The sequence below is a fragment of the Heliangelus exortis genome, chromosome 2 (assembly GCF_036169615.1).
Source record: "Heliangelus exortis chromosome 2, bHelExo1.hap1, whole genome shotgun sequence".
Classification (NCBI taxonomy): Eukaryota; Metazoa; Chordata; class Aves; order Apodiformes; family Trochilidae; genus Heliangelus; species Heliangelus exortis.
The window spans coordinates 57,500,044-57,521,018 of NC_092423.1; the positions used below are offsets into that span (position 1 = coordinate 57,500,044).

Here is a 20,975-nt window from a genome sequence, read left to right on the forward strand (position 1 = left end):
CATTATTTTACTTTCATCTTCTGGTTACATAGTAGATGCTCTGTATATTGCATTTGTAATTGAAGATCGGCCATCCATGAAAACTATTTTGTTGCAGAACTGTTGAACTACTAATTTAAAAATGTACTGGTCTAACGCATTTCAGGGGAACTTTTTGGGAAAATATCAAGGCATTTCTTGATGCCTCTCTTAGAATAGGAACTGAGCATCTGCTTTGCTCCCTGGGGTTGCTTTTAGATACGTTTTCTTGATGATAATCCAACAAACCACTTAATGCCACTGTTTCCACAGGTTATCTGAAGAAGGCTTCATTTGGCATGTGACTGAAAACTGACTTTCTAGAAGGCCTACATGCTACAAGGAGAAAGAGCTGGTGGAGGTGTGGTTGGGTGGGGCTGGACAGGCAGGGTATGGATGCAGGTTGGGTGCAGTGAGTGAGGCTTGTACAGTGGGGAGGCCTTTGCTTTGCTGTGCAGCACTAAGTGCACTACAGTGGTTGGGGGAGCTGGGAAGGAGGAGGGCAGCTGTTGTTCTCTCAGCCTCTCTCTATTAAAAATAAAATTAAAAAAAACTTGTCAGGGAACAGAAAAAATACCTGCTACCAGGAAATTCTAGTTTTATCTTAGTTTGGGGGGAAACTGTTCTTTAACTCTGGGATAAAAGAGAGAAGTGATAATGGTGGCTCTGCAGCTTGGCATGAGCAGTAATGCCAAGAGGTATCACAGTAGGAAAGGATCATTTCTGAAATGCGCTGCTCAGGGTTCTCTTTGGCACTGACTGCTAAGTGCCTCTCCCCAGCCCTTTGGCAGTCCCAGTGAGGCCTGTCACCCAGCTGTGATCTTGTGAAAAGAATATGACTTAAATAGGTTATGTTGGAAGAACTGTACAGTGGCAGAAACATTACTTCTGGCACAAGTATTGCTGCTAGTTGGTGGTGAAGTGGGGAAAGTGGGTAAAATGTGGGTAAAATGTGAATTTTACTTACGCTGTGTGTATTTTAACTGGAGGAAGGACAGCTCATAGCAACATCTAGTCACACAAAGGTGCTCTTGGGTTCCAAATCTTGCCTGCTGAGCTACTCAGCTGGAACCTGAGAGGAGACTGATCTTGCTACTAGGGCCATGGTTGTAACTGTAGAAATAGAGAACAAGCATATTATGGAAAACTGTTTCCCTTTGTAGTGTGAGCCAGAATAATTAGTTGCTTTAGTAACATCAGCAATGAAACATCTGAAGGTTCAAATACAATCAAGTGTTTACTCATCCTGCAGATCAGGGAACACATGCAGCAAAGATGTTGCTTCAGTTGGGTAGATGTGTGAAGTTCTTGCAGTTGCCCAATTCTTGGGCATGCCACATGATGTCATACACTTGGTCACATCTGGATCCAAATGGTGAGATTTTTTTCAAACAAAGTCACAGAATAATTTGACTTGGAGGGAACCTCTGAGGTTGTTTAGTACATCTTCCTTCATGAAGCTGATCCAATTAGGTGTGGTTGCTCAGGCCTTGTGTAAGTGAGTGACCATCCTCATAGTGATGAAGATTTCCTTCCATCTGATTGGACTTCCCTCTGTTGTAACTCACGTCCATTTCCTCCTGTCCTTCACTGTGTGCATTCAAGAAAACCCTGCCTCCGTCTTCTTGGAACTCTCCCCTTAGATAACTCTAGGCAGCAAGAAGCCTTTGCTTCTTAAAGCTAACCAAATTTGGGTTTCATGGACTCTTCATGTATACCATGTACCTCAGCTCTTTAATCATCTTGGTGGCTAACCACTGGGCTCATCACAGTATGTATTTCAACTCTGTGATGTACTTGGGAGCCTAAAATTTAACTCATTACTTCAGTTACAGTCTTACAGGTATTGAGTAGGGAGGAATAAACGCTTCCCTCTATCTGCTGGCCACATATTTGCTCAATTTACAATTCAATTGCAGCCCAGTAGTTTATTAGCCGCCTTTACCATGAGGACACACTGCTGACTTGTGTTCAAATTGTCCATCAGGCTCCTCTCCAGGAGTCTACAAAGCTGCTTTCTAGGGAGTCACCCACCTGCTCTCATACTATAGTGTGAGATTACTTCTTCCGAGCTGTGTGATAACCCTGAACTTCAGGGTATTCCTGTCAGGTTGTATCTCCAGACTAAGATCACTTTCACCAGTGATGCTGACCCTCGGTTTCACACACTCGCCCAAATTTGGCATCATGCATGAACCTGCCATCATCCAGGTTATTAATAAAGTATGTTGAAGTGTTGGTCCTTGTACCAATCACTTTGGCCCACAATGTAACTGGTCATAAATTGTATGTTTTTCTTTTGAGAGGAAAGATTCTTTGAGCCTGATCATCCAGCCAATCTTCTACCCTTTTTATAGTACCCTTAACACTTGATACTTTGCTAATATACTTTAGGAGACAGTCAACAGCTTTGGTAATGGTACTGTAAACAATATCCACTGCTCTTCTCTTCACCTTAAAGCCATTCATCTCACAATAGAAGGCAGTCGGGTTCATCAGGTGCAATTTGTCCTTCCTTGGTAGATACCCACAGGCTAGTTCCCTTCTTGTCCTTCATGTAATTTGAAATTATTTCTACAAGGACTTCCTACATAACCACGCCAGGGATGAGGTTTAGCAGACTGGCCTGTGTTCCTTGGATCCTCCTCCTTGCAGATAAGTGTGTTGTTTTTTGGTTTTTTGTTTTTTTTTTCCCCCCTGCCCCCAGTCATATAGAACTTCTCCCGTTCACCATAACCTTTCAGAGATTATAGAACAGTCTTGCAAAGACATTGGCCTGCACCCTTAGCATCCTTAGACACTTGCTGTTTGTATTCTATGACTCGCATAAACCCACCAGTTTAGCTGCTCCCAAACTCATGTCTTCCTGATTTGTGGGCCTGGTCATCCATAAAGATTTTTATCCAACAAAGTGTACACTGGTCTAGGCCATATATAACCTGTTTCTCCAGCAGAATGCTGTAGGAAACTGCACCAGAAGCTTTACTGAGGTCCAGGTAAACAACTGCCACACCTTATCCTTCATCTGCTAAATAGGTTGCCTTGTCACAGAAGGAAATTGGATTGTCCTAAACATGCTTTTCTTGAATCCATGCTGACTGTGCCTGATCCTGGTTGTCTTACATGTGCTACATAACAACACTGAAGATGATCTGTTCCATAACCTCCATAACCTCTGAGGACAGACTGGCAGTTGGGGAAACAATTAGGAGTGGCTTTATTTTACTGAAAGATTCCCATCTTCCTCCCACTCCACACTCGCACTTTACAAGCAGTGATGCACTAAGGACACAGTTTTTTGGAAAAGGGTTTTGAAGCCCTGAGTGTATGTTTCAAGTGAGAAAGAAAGAACTGCACTCCAGTTAGTCTGTCCCCCTGGGCTGTCGTCTTCTAGGAGGTGGCATGGGAAATTTCATTTTACATCCCAGCTCTGAAGCAGGAATACTAAGCCGTGGAACTTTGGTGCTCCATAGCCATATTCCATGGGAGTTCTAAGCAAAGATGAATTAGGATAGGAGGCTTAGGTGCTCCTGATTGCTCTTGATCCCTTGTTGCTGTCACAAAAATGATGCTTGCAATTGGTTCTCTTTTGCCCTCACCCTCTGTTTGGTTTGTGTCTGCCTCTGCCCCTGAATGTTTCTAGCCTTGTAAAGACTAAGGCTGAAACAGTCCAGTGATGCAGGCTATAATCCAGCGTCATGGCACTGACGAGGGATGTGAGAGACTGAGGTGGTGGTTCCTGCTTGCACAGGTACCTCTGAGTGTATTGGTCTGAGCAAAGTGACTCTGATGGCAAAGGGCCCGAATCCTTACCTCATGTTAGAAGAGGGGAGTGCTTTCCAGTCTGGTAAGGTGAATGCTGTTCTCTGTCAATTGAAATCAGTATTGCCTCATGGAAAACTTCCCTCTGCCTTACTTTTACTTACCAATTTTCTGTCATGACAGTAAGCTCACCAGTTTATTTATGTTTCTCATTTTAAGTCTTTTTTTACAAACCTGCAGGCCCAGGGAATGCTGAAGAACCAAAGCCAAACTAAGCACCTATCAATGTGAATGCCAAATTGTTACTTCTGATGTTTGGCTGTTAACAGGTACCCAAAGCACAACTTGCCAATGCTGAAGAGAAGGAACTTGGTTGTGAATCTTGGTCTGGTCTGTTCCTGTGTGTTGTGATGGACATTATTATACTATTAGCCCATTCCTGATGATCCACCACTAATCCATGTCCCCAAGCACCACATCCAGGTGATTTTTAAACACATTCAGGGATGGAGTCTCAACCACCTCCCTGGGGAGCCTGTTCCAGTGCCTAATCCTTCCTGTAAATAAATTTCTCCTGATATCCAACCTACATCTCCCATGATGCAACTTGAAGCCATTTCCCCTGGTCCTGTCATCTGTCACCAGTGAGAAGAGACCAACCCCACTCTCACCAACCCCACCTCCTTTCAGGTATTTTAAACAGTGGTAAAGTCTCCCCTCAGCCTCCATTTCCCCAGACTATACAGCCCCAACACCCTCAGTCTCTCCTCATAAGGGATGTTTTCCAAACCCTTCATCAGCTTTGTTGCCCTTCTTTGGACTTGCTCCAACACCTCAATGTCCTTTTTGTACTGAGGTGCCCAAAACTGAACACAGTACTCAAGGGGGGGCCTCACCAGTGCTGAGTACAGGGCCAGGATCACTTCCCTAGTCCTGCTGGTCACACAGTTTCTGATACAAGCCAGAATTCCATTGGTCTTCTTGGCCACTTGGCTCATATTCAGCTGCCTTTCAGTCAATACACCAAGGTCCATTCCTGCCAGGCAGCTTTCCAGCCACTCCTCTCCAAGCCTGTAGCACTGCCTGGGGTTGTTGTGACCAAAATGCAGGACCCAACACTTGACCTTAATGAATTTCATACAGCTGGCCCCTGCCCAATGATCCAGTCTGTCCAGGTCCCTCTGTAAAACCTTTCTACCATCCAGCAGATGGACATTCCCTCCCAGCTTGGTGTCATCTGTGAACTTACGGAGGGTGCATTCAATCCCCTCATCAAGATCATTAATGAAGATGTTAAATAGGAGTTGCCCCAGCACTGATCCCTGGGGGACACCACTCATGACTGGCTGCCAACTGGATTTAACTCCATTGACCACAACTCTCTGGGCCTGTCCATCCAGACAGTGTTTAACCCAGCAGAATGTGTGCCCATCCAAGCCATGGGCAGCCAACTTTTCCATGAGGATGTTATGGGGGACATTGTCAAAGGCTTTACTGAAGTCCAGGTAGACTACATACACAGCCTTTCCTTCATCCACTAAGCAGGTCACCTTGTCATAGAACGCAATCAGGTTTGTCAAGCAGGATCTGCCTTCCATGAACACAACTAATTTTGTGGGTTTATGTAGCTGCATTTTTAAAAAACTTTTTTTCTTTCCTTTTTACAGTGAGACTCCAATAAACTGAAGCTGTGTACAAAGAAAATTTATCTGCAGGTAGCACAACAAAGTCTTTCAGCTGTACAGGAGGTGTCTAGGGTGTGAATATTTTGGTTTAGATTTTCTTTCTTATTTGTCCTGTGTGTTGTTAGCAGTAAGGGTAAAACCTTCAGAAAAGTGTGAACTTTTAAATTGCTGTTTGTTAAGGTTCACAAAATGGTCAGTATAGCTGTAACTGCTAATTATCTCTGGTCAAAACCACTGTGCTATGTGGTATTCAAACGTTTCCCTTAAACCAAAGGCTGTAAAATCAGGAAAGTAGCACATCAAATGGAAAAGCAGGGTGTCACGAAACAGTGTGCGTTGTTTGACTCCCTTATATATACCAATGCATTTGTGACCTTTTTTTAAGGTAGTTGTAACTAACGTGTCTCTTAACCTTGTAATTACTAATTCCCTTTGGTGAGGAGATAGAGTGGACCTCATGTGACTTGATGGGGGTGGGCAGAGCAGTTTGTGATTCTTTGAGGTATCCTGTGCTGGAGGACAATATGGAAGATGAATGAGAAACCCTGAGGTGGGGGGCAGTGCTGGAAAAAAGTCAGGCCACTATTATATTATATTATATTATATTATATTATATTATATTATATTATATTATATTATATTATATTATATATATAATATATATATTATTTTTTTTATAAGAGTGGGTAATAATCCCAATGGTGGAGAAAAAAGCATGAATTTCATGTGAGAAAACGGAGATCCAGCATTCTAAATCCAGAGATTTAGAAGATGGTGACACTGCATAAAAAGAGGCAAGTAAAACCAGTGCAAGTATTTGCATTCAAACTGGAGGGGATGAGTGAGGGTGACAGTGATAATGTTGCTGTAGAGGAGGTTTCATCAGGATGGGAGTTTCTAATCTCAGGTGTTCAACAGAATCACAGAATATCAGGGATTGGAAGGGACCAAAAGTAGGGCAGGTCACTCAGAAATGCATCCAGATGGGTCTTGGATGTCTCCCAGGAAGGAGACTCCACAACCTCCCCAGGAAGCCTGTTCCAGGGCTCTGTAGCCCTTAGAGTAAAAAAATTCTTCCTCATGTTGTTCCTGTGCTCTATCTTGAATCCATTGCCCCTCATCCTATCAAAGGGCACAAGTGAGAAGAGGTTGTCCCTTCCTTCTTGATGCCCAGCCCTCATGTATTTATACACATTAATTAGATCCCTTCTCAGTCTTCTCCTGCAGACTAAAAATCCCCAGGTCTCTCAGCCTTTCTTCATAAGGCAGATGTTCCAGTTCCTTAATCATCCTCACAGCCCTCCATTGTAATCTCTCAAGTAAATCCCTGTCCCTCTTGAACTGGATGAAGTACTCTGGGTGAGGTCTCACTGGGGCCGAGTAGAGGGGGAGGAGAACCTCCCTTGATCTGCTGGACACTCTTCTTAACGCACCCCAGGATACCATTGGCCTTCTTGGTCACAAGGGCACATTGCTGTTCCATCTTGTCCATCAGGACTCCAAGGTCCCTCTCTATGGGTCTGCTCTCTAGCACATTGTCTCCTAAACTGTACTGGTGCATTTTGTTATTTTTGTTACTCCTTCCCATGTGAAGGACTCTGCACTTGTTCTTGTTGAACCTCATTAGGTTCCTCTTGGCCCAGCTCTCCAGTCTGTCCAAATCTTGCTGAATGGCAGCACAGCCTTCATGTGAATCAGCCAGTCCTCCCAGTTTTGTGTCATCAGAAACTTGCTGAGAAGACACTGTCACATCATCAGGGTAATTGATAAAGACATTGAACAGGACTGAACCCAGCACTGATCCCTGGGGGACTCCACCAGTCACAGGTTTCCAGCTGCACCATTGATCACCATCACCACTCTTTGGGCTCTGTTGTGTAGCCAGTTCTTAATCCATCTCACTGTCCAATCTTCTATCCCACATTTCCTGAGCTTGCTCACAAGGATGTTATGAGAGACTGTGTCAAAAGCCTTGCTAAAGTCAAGGTAGACTGCATCCACTGGTCTCCCTACATCTCCCTACATCTACCCATCTACCTGTCACAACACCAGAGAAAGCTATCAGATTAGTCAAGCATGATTTCCTGTTGGTAAATCCTTGCTGACTACTCCTGATAACCTTCTTCTCTTCCATGACCTCCAGAATGAGCCACTCCATCATTTTTCCAGGGATGGAGGTGAGGCTGACTGGTCTGTAATTGCCTGGCTCTTCTTTCTTGCCCTTTTTGAAGACTGGAGTGACATTGTGTTTCCCCCAGTCCTCAGGTACCTCTCCTGTTGGCCATCATCTTTCAAAAATGATGGAGAGTGGTAGGGTGATAACATCAGCCAGCTCTCTCAGCACTCTTGGGTGCCTCCCATCAGGGCCCATGGACCTGCATTTATTGAATTTGCAGAACTGATCTCTAACCCATTCCTAACTGACCAGTGCTGAGTCTTCCCTCCTTCAGGCTTTCTCTCTTCTGCCCAGGTTCTAGAGTCTCAGAGGGCTTTGGCCTTTCTTGTTGTCTTCCCTACAAACTCTGACAAAGTCGCTATGGTTCTCCAAAGTGACAAGTCCCTTCTTCCCTGAGCAGTAAACTTCTTTCTTCCAGAAGACTTTCTTCAGAAGCTCCTTGCTGATCCACGCGGGTCTGCTACCATCTCTGCCTGATTTTCCACTGAAAGGAATGCACCTATCTTGGGCTTGAAGGAAGTGGTATTTAAAAACTGACCAACTGCCTTGGGCTTCCTTTCCTCCCAGAGTCCTAAGTCCATGGGATTCCTGCGAGTAGATCTTTAAAGAGCACAAAATTAGCCCAGTGGAAGTCCATTTAATTAACTGGAAGTTCAGTTAATAACAGCTATATGTACTGGCAGGAATTGTTCAGTTGGAGACTTTTATGTACTTTAAACCATTTAAAAATTAGCTGTCAGCAGCCCAGGGTTGTAATTCTACTTAATGCCTTTCTTCTTCCATGTAAAATACTAATACAGTGATTACAATTACATCACGACCATGCAACCTAATGCAGACTTCCAACTCTTGCTTATTGCCCATACGTTGCGCATCGGTGTATAAGCATTTCAGAGAGGGAGTCAAGTAATTAGTTTTTACCTTTGGTGTCTGACCATTCCCAGCCACTTCCATGGTTGCTAACTTATTAGTGAGTCCTGTGCTTTTGTTGTCAGATTTATCACCATTTCCCACCTTAAGTGGGATGGCACTGAAGGCCATCCTTAGGCTCATCTTTAGCAAGCCTGGTTTTATCCCTTTCCCCCTTCGAGCCTAGTTTAAAGCCCTTTGAATGAGTCCTGCCAACTCCTGTGCAAGGATCCTTTTCCCCCTTTGAGGCAGATGCACTCCATCTGTTTCCTGCAGACCCAGTGCCGTATAAACTTCCTCATGATGAAAGAACCCAAAATTGAACAGCCTTCCACGAAGTACCAGAAACTCCTGTGAGCTTCTAAAATCAAAGGTTCTTTGTATTTAAGGTTTATTTGGGCCAGGCCTCCATCCTTTTTCTCTGCAGTTAAGATTTGAGTATTTTTTCTTCCTCTCACATGAAAATCTATTGGCTGCTTTTCATTAACTAAAGAACTTTGCTCTAGGGCTTAGATGAGAGTCAAATACTAAGAGGACTGGCTCAACTGAAACTCTGATACCAGTCTAGATGTGGCCAAGAAAAGGCACTGTATGGGCCACAGGATGTAAAAAATACTTAATTAAATGACATTTTAGTGTAGTCTGGGGTGATGCTTTCAGAAAGTTCAAGTCCCTCTGGAATATTTTTCACCCATCTTAGACATGCTATAGAGGAAGAAACGACCATGTTTTGGTATTATCCAATGTGAAGGCTGGATGATGATAGCCCATTGACAGGAATATTGTAAGGTAAAGGCACATGGAGAAATGCTCACATATTTTGGTGACATGGCTGTACAGATACTTAAATGTACAGAGATGCAGGTCACAGGCCAGAAGGAATAGAGATGGGGAACAGCAATACTAGCGTCCTTATGGAGACAGTGCAAGATGGTCGATTCCTTAATTTATTTTGAAAGAAGAGCAGTGTGGATCAGAGTTAAAAGCTTTTGGTGCTAAGGTCTCATTTCTTCTCTTTCGTACCGTGGGTGAAACATAAGAAGTCCTTTTTCAGACCCTGTGAGTGTAAAAGAAATGCTAGCTTCACGCAGCATTTTGTAAATTTCTATGCATTCTTAAGAAAGAAATCTAACTGTATCAGTTCTCACTGTCTGTCTCTAATGCTGCTTCATTCCTTCATCCTGGGAGGAAAGAGCAAAGTGCTTAGCTGGAAATTTAGTTGACAAAAGAGAGCAGTTATGCATCAGCCAGTAAGAGTCAAGCTGAGCCTTTCTGCCGTTTTCACCCCAGTTATTTCCTGGGTGCCCTGTGGGGTATGCAGGAATTTCGGAAGAGAGGACTGGAGAAACCCACTTGTCTGTCTGGGAGCTGCTCAGAAGTTGGAGTCTCCAGTGTGCCTCTTACAGGTTGGGCGGAGAATAGATTGAGAACAGCTTTGAGGAGAAGGACTTAGGGGTTTTGGTTGATGAGAAGATCAACATGAGCTGGTGCAACTTGCAGCCCAGAAGGCCAATTGTATCCTGGGCTGCATCAAAAGAAATGTGGCCAGCACATCAAGGGAGGTGATTCTCCCCCTCTACTCCACTCTTGTGAGACCCTACCTGGAGGACTTTTCAGTTCTGGAACCCCCAACACAGGAAGGATATGGAGCTCTTGGAGCAAGTCCAGAGGAATGCCACAAATATGATTAGAGGGCTGGAGCACCTCTGCTATGAAGACAGGCTGAAAGAGTTGGAGTTGTTCAGCCTGGAGATGAGAAGGCTCCGAGGAGACCTTATAGCAGCCTTCCAGTAATTGAGGGCAGCCTACAGGAAAGCTGGGGAGGGACTTTTTGCAATGGTGTGTAAACAACACCTTTTTTACAAGGGTGTGTAGGACAAGGTGTAATGGTTTTAAGCTGGAAGAAGGTAAACTTAAGTTACATAGTAGGAAGAAATTCTTTAGTGTGAGGGTGGCAAGACATGGGAACAGGTTGCTGGGGAGGGACTTTTTGCAATGGTGTGTAAACAACACCTTTTTTACAAGGGTGTGTAGGACAAGGTGTAATGGTTTTAAGCTGGAAGAAGGTAAACTTAAGTTAGATAGTAGGAAGAAATTCTTTAGTGTGAGGGTGGCAAGACATGGGAACAGGTTGCCCGGATAAGCTGTGGATACTCCATCCCTGGAACTGTTGAAGGCCAGGTTGGACGGGGCTTGGAGCAACCTGATCTAGTGGGAGGTGTCCCAGCTCATGCAGGGAGATTGTAATTAAATGATCTTTAAGGTCTCTTCCAACCAGAATCATTCTGTGATTCTTTGTAATCCTGCTGCTGCCTGAGACATCTGAAAACAGGATTGCCAGGGAGACAGAGTAATGCCTGGGCAAAATGCCTGATGATGTGCTGCAACTGGCAGATGGCAAGTGAAAAAGTCTCCTTTTTGGAATCCACTGCCTGGCCTCCACCATCTGCAGCAGATGCCTCCCACTTCCTCTTCAGAGGATGTGGCAGAATTTCTCTACTTAAGATGCTATAGTTGGGCGCAGCCCCTGTGCGTAGCTTAAAGCATTCACTCGGGGTGTGAGAGGTTCAAGTTCATTTCTGTTGTCAGACTGGAGATGCAAGTCTGTGTCTTCCAGCTGTGAAAAGAGTTGTCCTTGCTGCCAGGCCAGAATGAGGAGGGGCTGCTGCTCAGAGCTGAACACCTTTTACAGCAGAGATCACCAGCTTCTTGCAAAAGAGCAAGTGAGGGGAGCCTGCTGCACTGTAGCCAAATGAGTAATACCCACAAGCAGGGAAGGCATTTGTATGTTCCAGCTCCTGTATTCTCCAACAGCGTGGACATTTTACAGTAAACAGACCATAGATAATAACCTGAAATACTTTCCAGCCATGACTACATTTTGTAAGAGTTCCAAGTTGGCCAAATTACTGTTATGAGGCCCTTTCACAGCATCTAAGCCCTCAGGTTTTGAATTCCAGTGTCGTTAAGGGTGATGTTGGAAATTTGACTCCTTAGGCTGGACTCCTTTGATCTTGTGCAAAAGCAGGCTGTGACTTGTGTCAAGTGGGCAGGTACAGATAGATGATGAGAATTGGAGGTTCTTTGAACAGCAGTCAAAAAGAACAAGACTTAGCTGTTAACTGGGGGAGAGGAGGTGTAACTACCCAGGCATCTGTTTATAAAAGCACTTAGGAGCAGAGACTGTTGCATGTTCTTAAAATGCGTTAGTGAGCTTTTTTTCATACAGGAGGTCAAGGTTTTGGTTATGGGAGGTGGTTTGGAAGAATGGCTATGGATTGATGGTGTTTATCAGGAGCAGGGGAAGCACAGTAAAATAAAACCAGTAGCCATTGTAAGAAGGAAAGAGATTATTTTCATGGTTAAAGGGTTTAAATATAAACTCTCCTGCCTTGCACACAGGAAATGTAAATTGCAAGCTCTTACTTGACTTCAAATGCAAGAAGAAACCAAACAAGAAGTGGGAACTGGATCATATGACTAAAGACAACTATAAAGTGAATGTAGCACAAAGATGTAGGTGCAGAATTAGAAAAGTCAAGACACAAAATGAGGTGCAACTAGCGAGAAAAATTGAAAGGTACAGTAAATTTTTAGGATGTCTTGGCTTCTGCTTTCCCAAAAGGAACTTACTAGGTAGCTGACTTGGTATGAAATGCTTCTTGACTAAAAATAGTTTAACTGGCTGGACTTCTATGTTATCCTTAAGTGAAAGCTCATGCTATGGACTCTTCTTGCGTCACTTGGCATCTGTCCCACACTAGAATCTTGAATTTTCTACTCACATTTCGGCCTGACTAGTGCTAACCATAGTTATTTGCAATGCTTTCTCTGCCCACTTTACATTTTTTGCATCTGACATGCAATGTGCCTCCCAGAGGATGTAATTTGGTATCATCTTTCTTCATCCTCAAGCTGTGTAGACTTTTCTCCAGTCAGTGCAAAAAGGAGCTGCTCCTTCCCCCAGCATCAGTAGGAGTTCTCAGTGTCATCTCTCATCTAGCAATGGATTAATGTGTTAAAAAATGAAACTCACTGAATGGATTAAGAGCTCAGGCATGGGTAATAAGGTACAGTACCCTTCACTTCTGTAATACCAGTTCAGATCTATCCAGGATGTTAGTGACTGGAAGGCCATTTGAACGGCCCCAACTGAGTATGGTTATAAACTTGTTTCATGAATTCTTCTCTGTGCAGGATGGGGAGCTAGGGAATGGCTTGAGTTGTGCAAGCAGTGCCTTTCCATTTCAGGGGCTAGAAAGATAGACATCCAGGTTTAACTTTGACAGATTTTAAGATGTTTGATGGAAATGAAGTAGTGTGCAGTGGGATTTCTTGTTTTGTCCTTATAAAGAAAAGGGGTGATGCCTGCCAAGAGAGAGGCGACAAAAATGCCAGTATTATTCTTATTAGTTGTAATTTTCCTCAAGCATCAATAATGTTTGCAGTAATATTTATAATTTTGTTCAGTTCTGTGCTTCAGGTGACATGTCCCAGGGCACTGATTGGTGTTCTCTGTCTATCTTAGGGCAGTTGTGGCTGCAGACTGCTCTGTAATGGAGGGGTATGGGACTAGTTTTCGGGTGTGTTTTATTTTGCAAATACTCAGTACAACCAACATTTTTTTTTCTTTGAAAGTATATAGCTCCTATTACAAAACTAATGTGTTTGGACCCTCTTGAGAAGGGAGTAAATTAGAATAATGAGCTACAGTTTAGTTCCAAACCTTGAAGTGATGAGTATGTACTTTTTTTTCCCTCTGAATTTTTGAAAGTATTTGTTAGAGAAAATAACCTTCTGGTTAAAAAGAAGCCATTGGTTAAAAAGAAGCCATCGTGGGAAAACAGTTTAGCAGTTCAATTAAAGGCAGAGAAACGAGGACCCATATGAAGGGTCTGCATGCTGTCCTCTACATTTTTTTTTTTTATATATACTTCAGTAATTGTGCTCTGTTTTTAGTGCCTCATAGCCCCTTGCAGTAGGGCCAACTCAGGAGGGGTCCCCAGCTCTTCCCAGCACCCAACAGGTGTGGATTCTGAGGAGTGAGGATGAGCTCAGGGTAAAGGAGCGCAGGGGAACAGCAGCAAAGCAAGGAGTGGAAGAAAGAGAGTGGGGCTGCTGGTTATAGAGTGTGGGCAAGAAATGGGAAGGGAATATTGACCCCTCTATGTTCTGGCCCTCTTGGATCCTTCAGGGTTCTAACTTGTACTAACTTCTTTAGTTCCTTTTACTGATACCAAAAATTACCCTGGTCCACTCAAACTATGACAGTCATTCTTTTACTTCTTCCTGGAAGTAGTTGGTAATGAAGTTTGGTGATGTGTAGCATCCTAAAGCAGACTTCTGTATTTCAAAAATACATCTGTTAAGCAGAGCAATTACTGATTGTGTATTGGGCTGGTTTTAAGATAATTCAGATTTTTTCTGTTAGGCTCTTCTTACAAGCCTTCTTACAAGTTTCTTATTGTTATCTCATTTTGCCTTTTTTTCTTCTTTTCAGGAAAACATTACCAAGTAAAATTTGTAGCAGAAACTAGAAATAATTTGTAACCTAGTACAGTGAAATGGGGACTGTCTGGCATCATGATAGTTTTGAGCAAAAGAGACTCTCAGTCTTTTTCCTATGCGAGTAGTTAGTTCTCCTGCTTCAGTTGAAATCCTGTTTCATGTAATAGTTTTCTCTTATCTGTGTATGTTATTATAATGAAATTATACTTAAGATTTTCATACAAAAAATACTGAGTAAATTACAGTCATTACCAGATCTCTCAGCTGCCTAAAACTAGGTTTAGGGACATTAGTACTTATGTGAATGGAACTGGAGTTCAGTGGCACAGCATGGAATACACACATGAGCATCTGGCATAGGCAGGAGGTAACTGCATGTTGGAGTGTTTGCATGGGTGGCCTCATGATAGCTGTGTGAACATTGACTTTTTTTGCTTATGAACTTCTGAAGTTCCTACACCCCCTGTAGATGCAGTTCTTTCATTTCTATTATGAAAAGGATCTTGGGGAAATAAAGATTGGGTGTACAGGGATAGGTGTTTAAAAAAAGGACCTTTGAACATGTGGAGAATGTAGGAGAAATGCATTATATACAAGGCAGTCCTGGCAGCTGGTAGGAGGGTTTAATATGTGAAGGGCCAAGGGTCCTTCTGCATGCCCAAGGCAGCACAGCAACCAGATCCAGACTAATGCTGTTGAGTGCAGAATTTGAGATGTAATGACTACATAGCTCTCTTGAGAAGCAAGAGGTTCTCTTATGGGGCTAGAACTGTCTGGAAGAGTGTGCTCCAAGTGTTTTTTCTTGTGGCTGACACCAGTTGCTAGTTTTCAGATGCTGGTCTAAGGCAGAAGCTGTTGAACACTGTGTCAAAGTTGAATCACCCTTGCTAGAAAGTAAATGCAAGTTTAGCATCCAGGGTGCATAAAATTATCTCAGAATCAACATTTAAAGAAATAATCTAATAAAAGTAGCAGTTACATCTTAACTCAAAAGCCATCAGTAGCTGTCCTTTTCCAGAATGGAATTTTCTTTTTTAAATAGTCTTAATAACTTTTATCTTTCTCTCCATCTTCTGATGTTCATTATTCTTTCTCTATTGTAAGCCCAAATGCCTCTGTCCCAGAGAGCATCTCTTGCTAAAATAACTGTTGTGTAGTGTCACATTTGTTGTATTGGGTCAGGATATTTGCTTGATATTGCTCATAAAGGTGTCAAAATTAGTATGAATTTACTTTGTAATGCCTCTTGCTGTTTTCTGTTAGCACATGTAGGTCAGGCAAAGTAAAATAAATGTGAGTTTTGGGTGTCTCTTATTACTTCTACGTTGTCAGAGATTTTTGCTGGGTGCCCCTCTCCAGGAAACGCACTAAAGAAACACTATAATAGATAGTGATTTTTTGTGCCATTATGGTTGTCTTGTGCCTTCTTTTTTCTGATTAATTATGTTTTGTTCTTCCTTTATTTCCAAAAAGGAAAACCTTCAGAAAGCTCCAGAAATGCGTGATGCTCACATGCTGCATGTGCTGTGCCAGCAATAGGTCTACCTTTTATTTAGTCTTGTGAATCCTGAATTCTGAGGCTGAGGGGTCACTGCCATAAAATACTGAAAGTCAATGTTACATTGACAGTGGCTTTGCCACAGGCTATCTAATTAATTTCTGGGTGATGGATGACAGTGGATGACAAAAAGGTTGGGTATGGCTCCTGGACAGTTTTGCCTTCCTCTTTGAGTGGCAAACTAAAATGAATCAGAAGTTGTTTTGAGGCATGGGTTTGCCAAGTATTAGGAAGGGGAGACCGGTTAATGAAGAGTGATAATGATATGAAAGTGTGAAAAGATGCAGAAAATAAAGCTATTATTTGCAATGTTAGGCAGGTAAGAACCTGTGCAGATTTATTCCCATTTCACTGGATTTGTGTCAGTGGAGGTCGCTGTCTTCCTTGCCTGAGTTAGCAGTAGAACTTTCTAGTATTCTTCACTGCTGCTCAAGAGGCAGATACAGACATCTTCTAGTGATGCACCAGTGTTTGGGCTTTTAAAAGCACAGTTCAGCATCATGATAATTAACAGAATCCAGTTGGTCTGAGGTAGGTATTTCTAACTTCAAGTGCTTTTAAGAAAGGAAGACATGAATAGCACCTACCAATCAAAAGTTATTTCAGAGTTCTTATTATTCACCCCGTGGTACTGGCAAAGGCAAGAGCAAAGTGCATTTTACTCTTGGAATGAAAAATGGTGACATCTGTGGGAGGTCGTGTTCCAGGGGGGATTTTTGTGACAGTCTTGCACCTATCTCAGTAAAGCTGTACTTGTTGCATATGGAAACTTTGGTCTTCACCACAGCAGGGAATGGAGTTGTGGACTTAGGTGACCTTCTAAGCAGCTTGGGTTGAGGCAGTTGGAATGTAGAGATAATGATCTGACAGACAGCACTTGCACTGATATGCTTTGGGGCCTGTCCTTACTATTGTGATGGGTTTTGTGAAGTGCTTCCTACCAAGTCTGCTAGAGTCATAGCCACAGTTCTTAATGTGTGTTAGCTGTAGGTAAATGCTTTCTCTTTAAAAGTAATCTTTGTAAATATTTTGGCAATTTACAAGTCTTAGTTTTATTTTCTTCTCTATCAAACACCCCCATCAAAAATGTTTTCGAAATCAGGACTCTTATATTTTATTTTTCTTCGTTTTGTTGTTGTTCTTGTTGCTTTTTTTTTTTTCTCATTTCTCACCTTCCCTAATCCCAAAAACCTGTGAGTGATGCCCTTATGCATCCCAGTTCTCAATCCCACTCCAGCTAGCTTAGAGTTTTGTTGGTAAAATATATTTTATTCTTCTTCTGTTCCTATTCTGTTGCAGATTTTGACTTGAACTATTTTTGGCATTGGAGCAAGTTTACCGACTACGTGCAGTGTGTCCTGCTCTTCACTGGTGTGACTGGTTACATCACTTACCTGTGGCTTGACTCCTTTCTCTTTGTGGAGACGCTGGGCTTCCTGGCAGTGTTCACTGAGGCTATGTTAGGTGTTCCCCAGCTCTACCGTAACTACCGCAATAAGTCCACAGAAGGAATGAGGTATGGTGTTTGCCTTATGTAAAACAAGTAAGAGTGTGCGTGCATCTAAGGAGATCTTTGTGTAGCATGGGAGTACTTTTCTACGTGGGGCAGTGTCGTCTTTCTAAATTTTACTTGGAAATACAACAGCTGATGGAGTAGATTCTCTGTCAGAAGGAGCAGGTGCAGTAATGCTGGAGGCAGGGGGAGCTCTGTTACGCATCTGACCCATTGTCCAAGCCCAGCTGGACAGTTCCAGGTGAAACATGTTTTAGTAATTTCAACATGGAAATGTACTGTTATTGCCATTAGCAACATACCGTAGTTCAACTCAAGCTGTGCCATGCTGATAATTAGAAATTGACTGGAAGTAGTAAAGAGGAAGAAAATGCTTTGAGTCTGCAGTGAATATCTGTCAATCTAACTCACATATTAGCTCATCACTTTTTTTCACATATCTACTCGCCACTTTATCATAACACATTATTACGTATACAGCAAAGGGCTTTTTTTTTTTTTTTAATGTGTAAAAGCTTGTACCTGACATTTAAAAAAAAATCTCAAAACCAAGATGTTTACAGTCATGGCTGGGAAACCACCTACAAGCAACTGTGGGACAGATAACTTTAATCTTATGCCTGCTCTTGGGCCAGTAAACTAGATTATCTTTTCATACTGTTACTGGATATGTCAATCAAAACATTTAATGCTTCTAAATTGGAAAGGCAACTTGTAATGCTTTTTAAGAGAGACAAGGTTTCACTGTCATGCATCAGTGTGCTGTTCTGTGGAAATGTCTACAGCAGCAAATTCAGTTCACAGAGTGCTGTGATCATTTGTGACTCAACTGTCTTGTTGTTTTCAAATTACTTCTGTTTCAGTGCTTTTAAACTTGCTCTGATAATTTTTACTTTGATCAAAACAAATAACCACTCTCCACCACAACCAAAGTAAAGCAATTCTTCCCTCTCTGTTGGCATTGTTCCCTTTACTAATTTGGCTTAGAAATGCTATTACTAGTTACTTAAAGTTCTTTTCTAGCCTGAAATGTTGTTTAGGGGATATCCAGAAATTTGCTTTGATGGTAAAGACGGTTTTTGATTGGATGTTCCCTTGGTACAGAGTGAGTCAGAATTTACTTCCAAAGTACTAGGATATTTTTCATGCACATGCTGCCTTGGAAAATTCTGTCCCTGTGATACCACAAAGGCAATTTACCTACTGGACCTTCTTCATGTTCTGTTTTGACTTTTCCCTTTGTGGTTTTTATCTGTGAGTCATAATGCCACACTATGAAAGCTGCTGCCAGATGTTTTGCTGCTGTAGCTGCTCTATGGGGATCTGAGTTTCAGTTTTCTGATTTCATGTGTATGCTCCAGAGATGTACAAAAGCAAAAGGACAAAATAAACCCCTTTGTTCTTCACAGCACTTTCTTTGTAAAGCGTAAGCACAGAATTGCAGAACTACATGAGAATGCTGTTTAGTCAAGACAATATAGTGTAAAAGTTTTTGCTCCCTTGCCATCAAACAGAACCATGTCCAGCAATAGCCACCCTCCTTATTGGCTGGGCCAAGAGATTTTCTAAAAGGCATTCCCCCTTCTGGTTCTATCATGAAGTGGTACTTTGCATGACATGGGACATTGACAGGTCTGGGGACTAATGAGGCAACATACAGCTTATGCTGCTGTACTGCACTTGGAATACATGTATGCAAATGCACATGTTAGTTATCTTTCTTTTTACAAGTTATATGTCAGTTATATTGCAGGTACCACGTATACTGGCCTAACACTATGCAGTTCTGAGCAGACTCAGTGGTCTCTAAGCATTGCCAGGCTGTTCCTCCTGTGAGAATGACCTTCTCTAGTATATTAGTTTCTGCTGAGGAAGCTGTTGCAAAGAATTCCTCTGAACTTCTCATCCTGTGCCTCTTTCTCCATTGAAAAGCACCTCGAAGAAGCAAATTCAGTCCTGAAAACACTGAAGGGACCATGTAACAGTCCAGCGAGGCTACTCATAGGGCTAAGTTTATGAACTTGCAGAGGTATTTAGCAGAGGGAGGCTAACTGATGCCCACTGGCTCCGTGCAGTTGTTTACTGCTCAGTGCAGAAATAACATCCATGTGGATTTTTACGCTGGCAGAAGCAATTGAACTGGTGATCCTGTGCCCATGAGCTGGGCCAGAATAGTTGGCTGAAAGACATGCTCTTGGAAAGCTTCAGTGGCAAAGTAAGATAGATGAATTTTTTAGATAAGTGTTTAGAATAGATGAGTGTCTTTGTGGCTTTAAGCTTAATGGGAAGAGCAATTATGCTGTTTTATTTAGTGACTTTTTGGATAATTACCACAACCTGGTTGGAGGTGGTAACTTAAATCACAGTAGTTCTGTCACATGTGGTTCACAGGTGCAGCCTGTGGCAGCCTTTACTTCTGCCACAGAAGGGGTTATTTGGAGGTCTTCATGGCTTATCTGAGGAGAGGAGCAGCATTCTTGTTGTCTCTGAATTGGGACATTCTGGGACAGAATGGGACACAGCAGGTGATAGGTTAAGTCTGTTTCTACTTTACCTAAATGTATGCTGACAAAATATAAATGGAGAATCGGGTTACAGTGTGTGGCCTCATGAGATCAGGACATCCTGCCAGACTGCTCAGACATTTTGTTGTTTCTGAAAAGAGGTAGCAAATAATCCTACAGCCCCCATCCATTCCACTCCTAATCATACCTTTTTGTTTAAATATGAAGTTGAGGATACCTCAAGCTAAGGTAGCAGTAATTTCCTGATAAACAAACCTGAGACTAGGGACCATGAGAGAGGTAAATGGGACAGGTGGCAGCGGTGGCAGGCCAGATACCTCAGGGAGTCTGTTGTGAAAAGGGTCCCATCATCTTGCCTCTCCATTTCAGTATGCTACTGCTTGAAAAGTCCCCTACTAAAAATGTGCTCAGTGTCTGAGATAAACATCTGGAGGACATCTGCAGCTGAGTCAGTTAAATGTATTGTAACAGGGCATAGCCGGAGGGAAAGAATCTGATATTTCTATTCTGCTGGATAGAGCTCCTCACTTCTTACTTTTATTTATGTCTTAATTTCTCTCTGCTTGTCTTGTTTTCCTTCTTTTTGTAGCAACATCAGTACCAGGTCCTGTAGTTTCCTTCTGTGTTCTCTGAGAGAGCAGAGACATAGGAGAAGTTGGAAAGAGAAACAATAGAGGCAGAAAGGAGGTGCGTGCTGAGTAACAGCTTCTGTGGAGGGAAGATAGTGTAGTATGTCTGGGTGGGCTGATGATTGAAGGGTGGGAATTTTCCCATGATTAAGTTAACACAACTAAGCCCGTGTCATGCCCCACAAGGTGGGTGCAGCACTGTCACATCTCACAAAGTGAGCAGAGCTCCCCAGATGTGGGGGCCAAACCAAATATCACCTCCCACAGAGGGGGTACGGCGCTACATACCCCCCAGAGTGGGGGTCAACCCTGGGAGATTTGGACTGGACCCCCTTGCTTTCTAAACTCCTTCAGAGAGGAGCCCAGGTGTGGCTGGGCGCAATCCTCCTTCTCCTCTAATAAATTATTACCCAGGAGTTAGATTATTACCCAGGAGGTTTGTATAAAAACACAGCTTTACTTAAAAGTGAGTAAGGTTATAAAGCATGTCAAGTTACCGCTAGCAGAATTAGAAATGATGGTACTTTCAAAGCAATGGATTACTATTTAGCAAAACTTAAGGAAGTTGCCAAAACAACAGGTGATAACTTACAAAACTTAACAAAGCAAAGGGTAGTAAAACTTAACAAAGTTAGAAACTGTTACCCTTATGTGCCCAGAAAAGGTTAGAAACAGACACTCAGAAAGAGAGA

The 20,975-nt window shown here is 42.6% G+C and overlaps 1 protein-coding gene across 4 annotated transcripts in view; it reads left to right on the forward strand.

Moving 5' to 3' along the window:
- SLC66A2 (solute carrier family 66 member 2) overlaps nucleotides 1–20,975 on the forward strand; it is a 52,369-nt gene that overhangs the window by 17,590 nt on the left and 13,804 nt on the right. For all 4 annotated transcript variants that reach the window (XM_071736279.1, XM_071736280.1, XM_071736281.1 and 1 more), the window contains one exon: nucleotides 16,916–17,132. In XM_071736279.1, coding sequence (XP_071592380.1) covers nucleotides 16,916–17,132 — 217 coding nt within the window. The remainder of the gene's footprint in view (nucleotides 1–16,915; nucleotides 17,133–20,975) is intronic.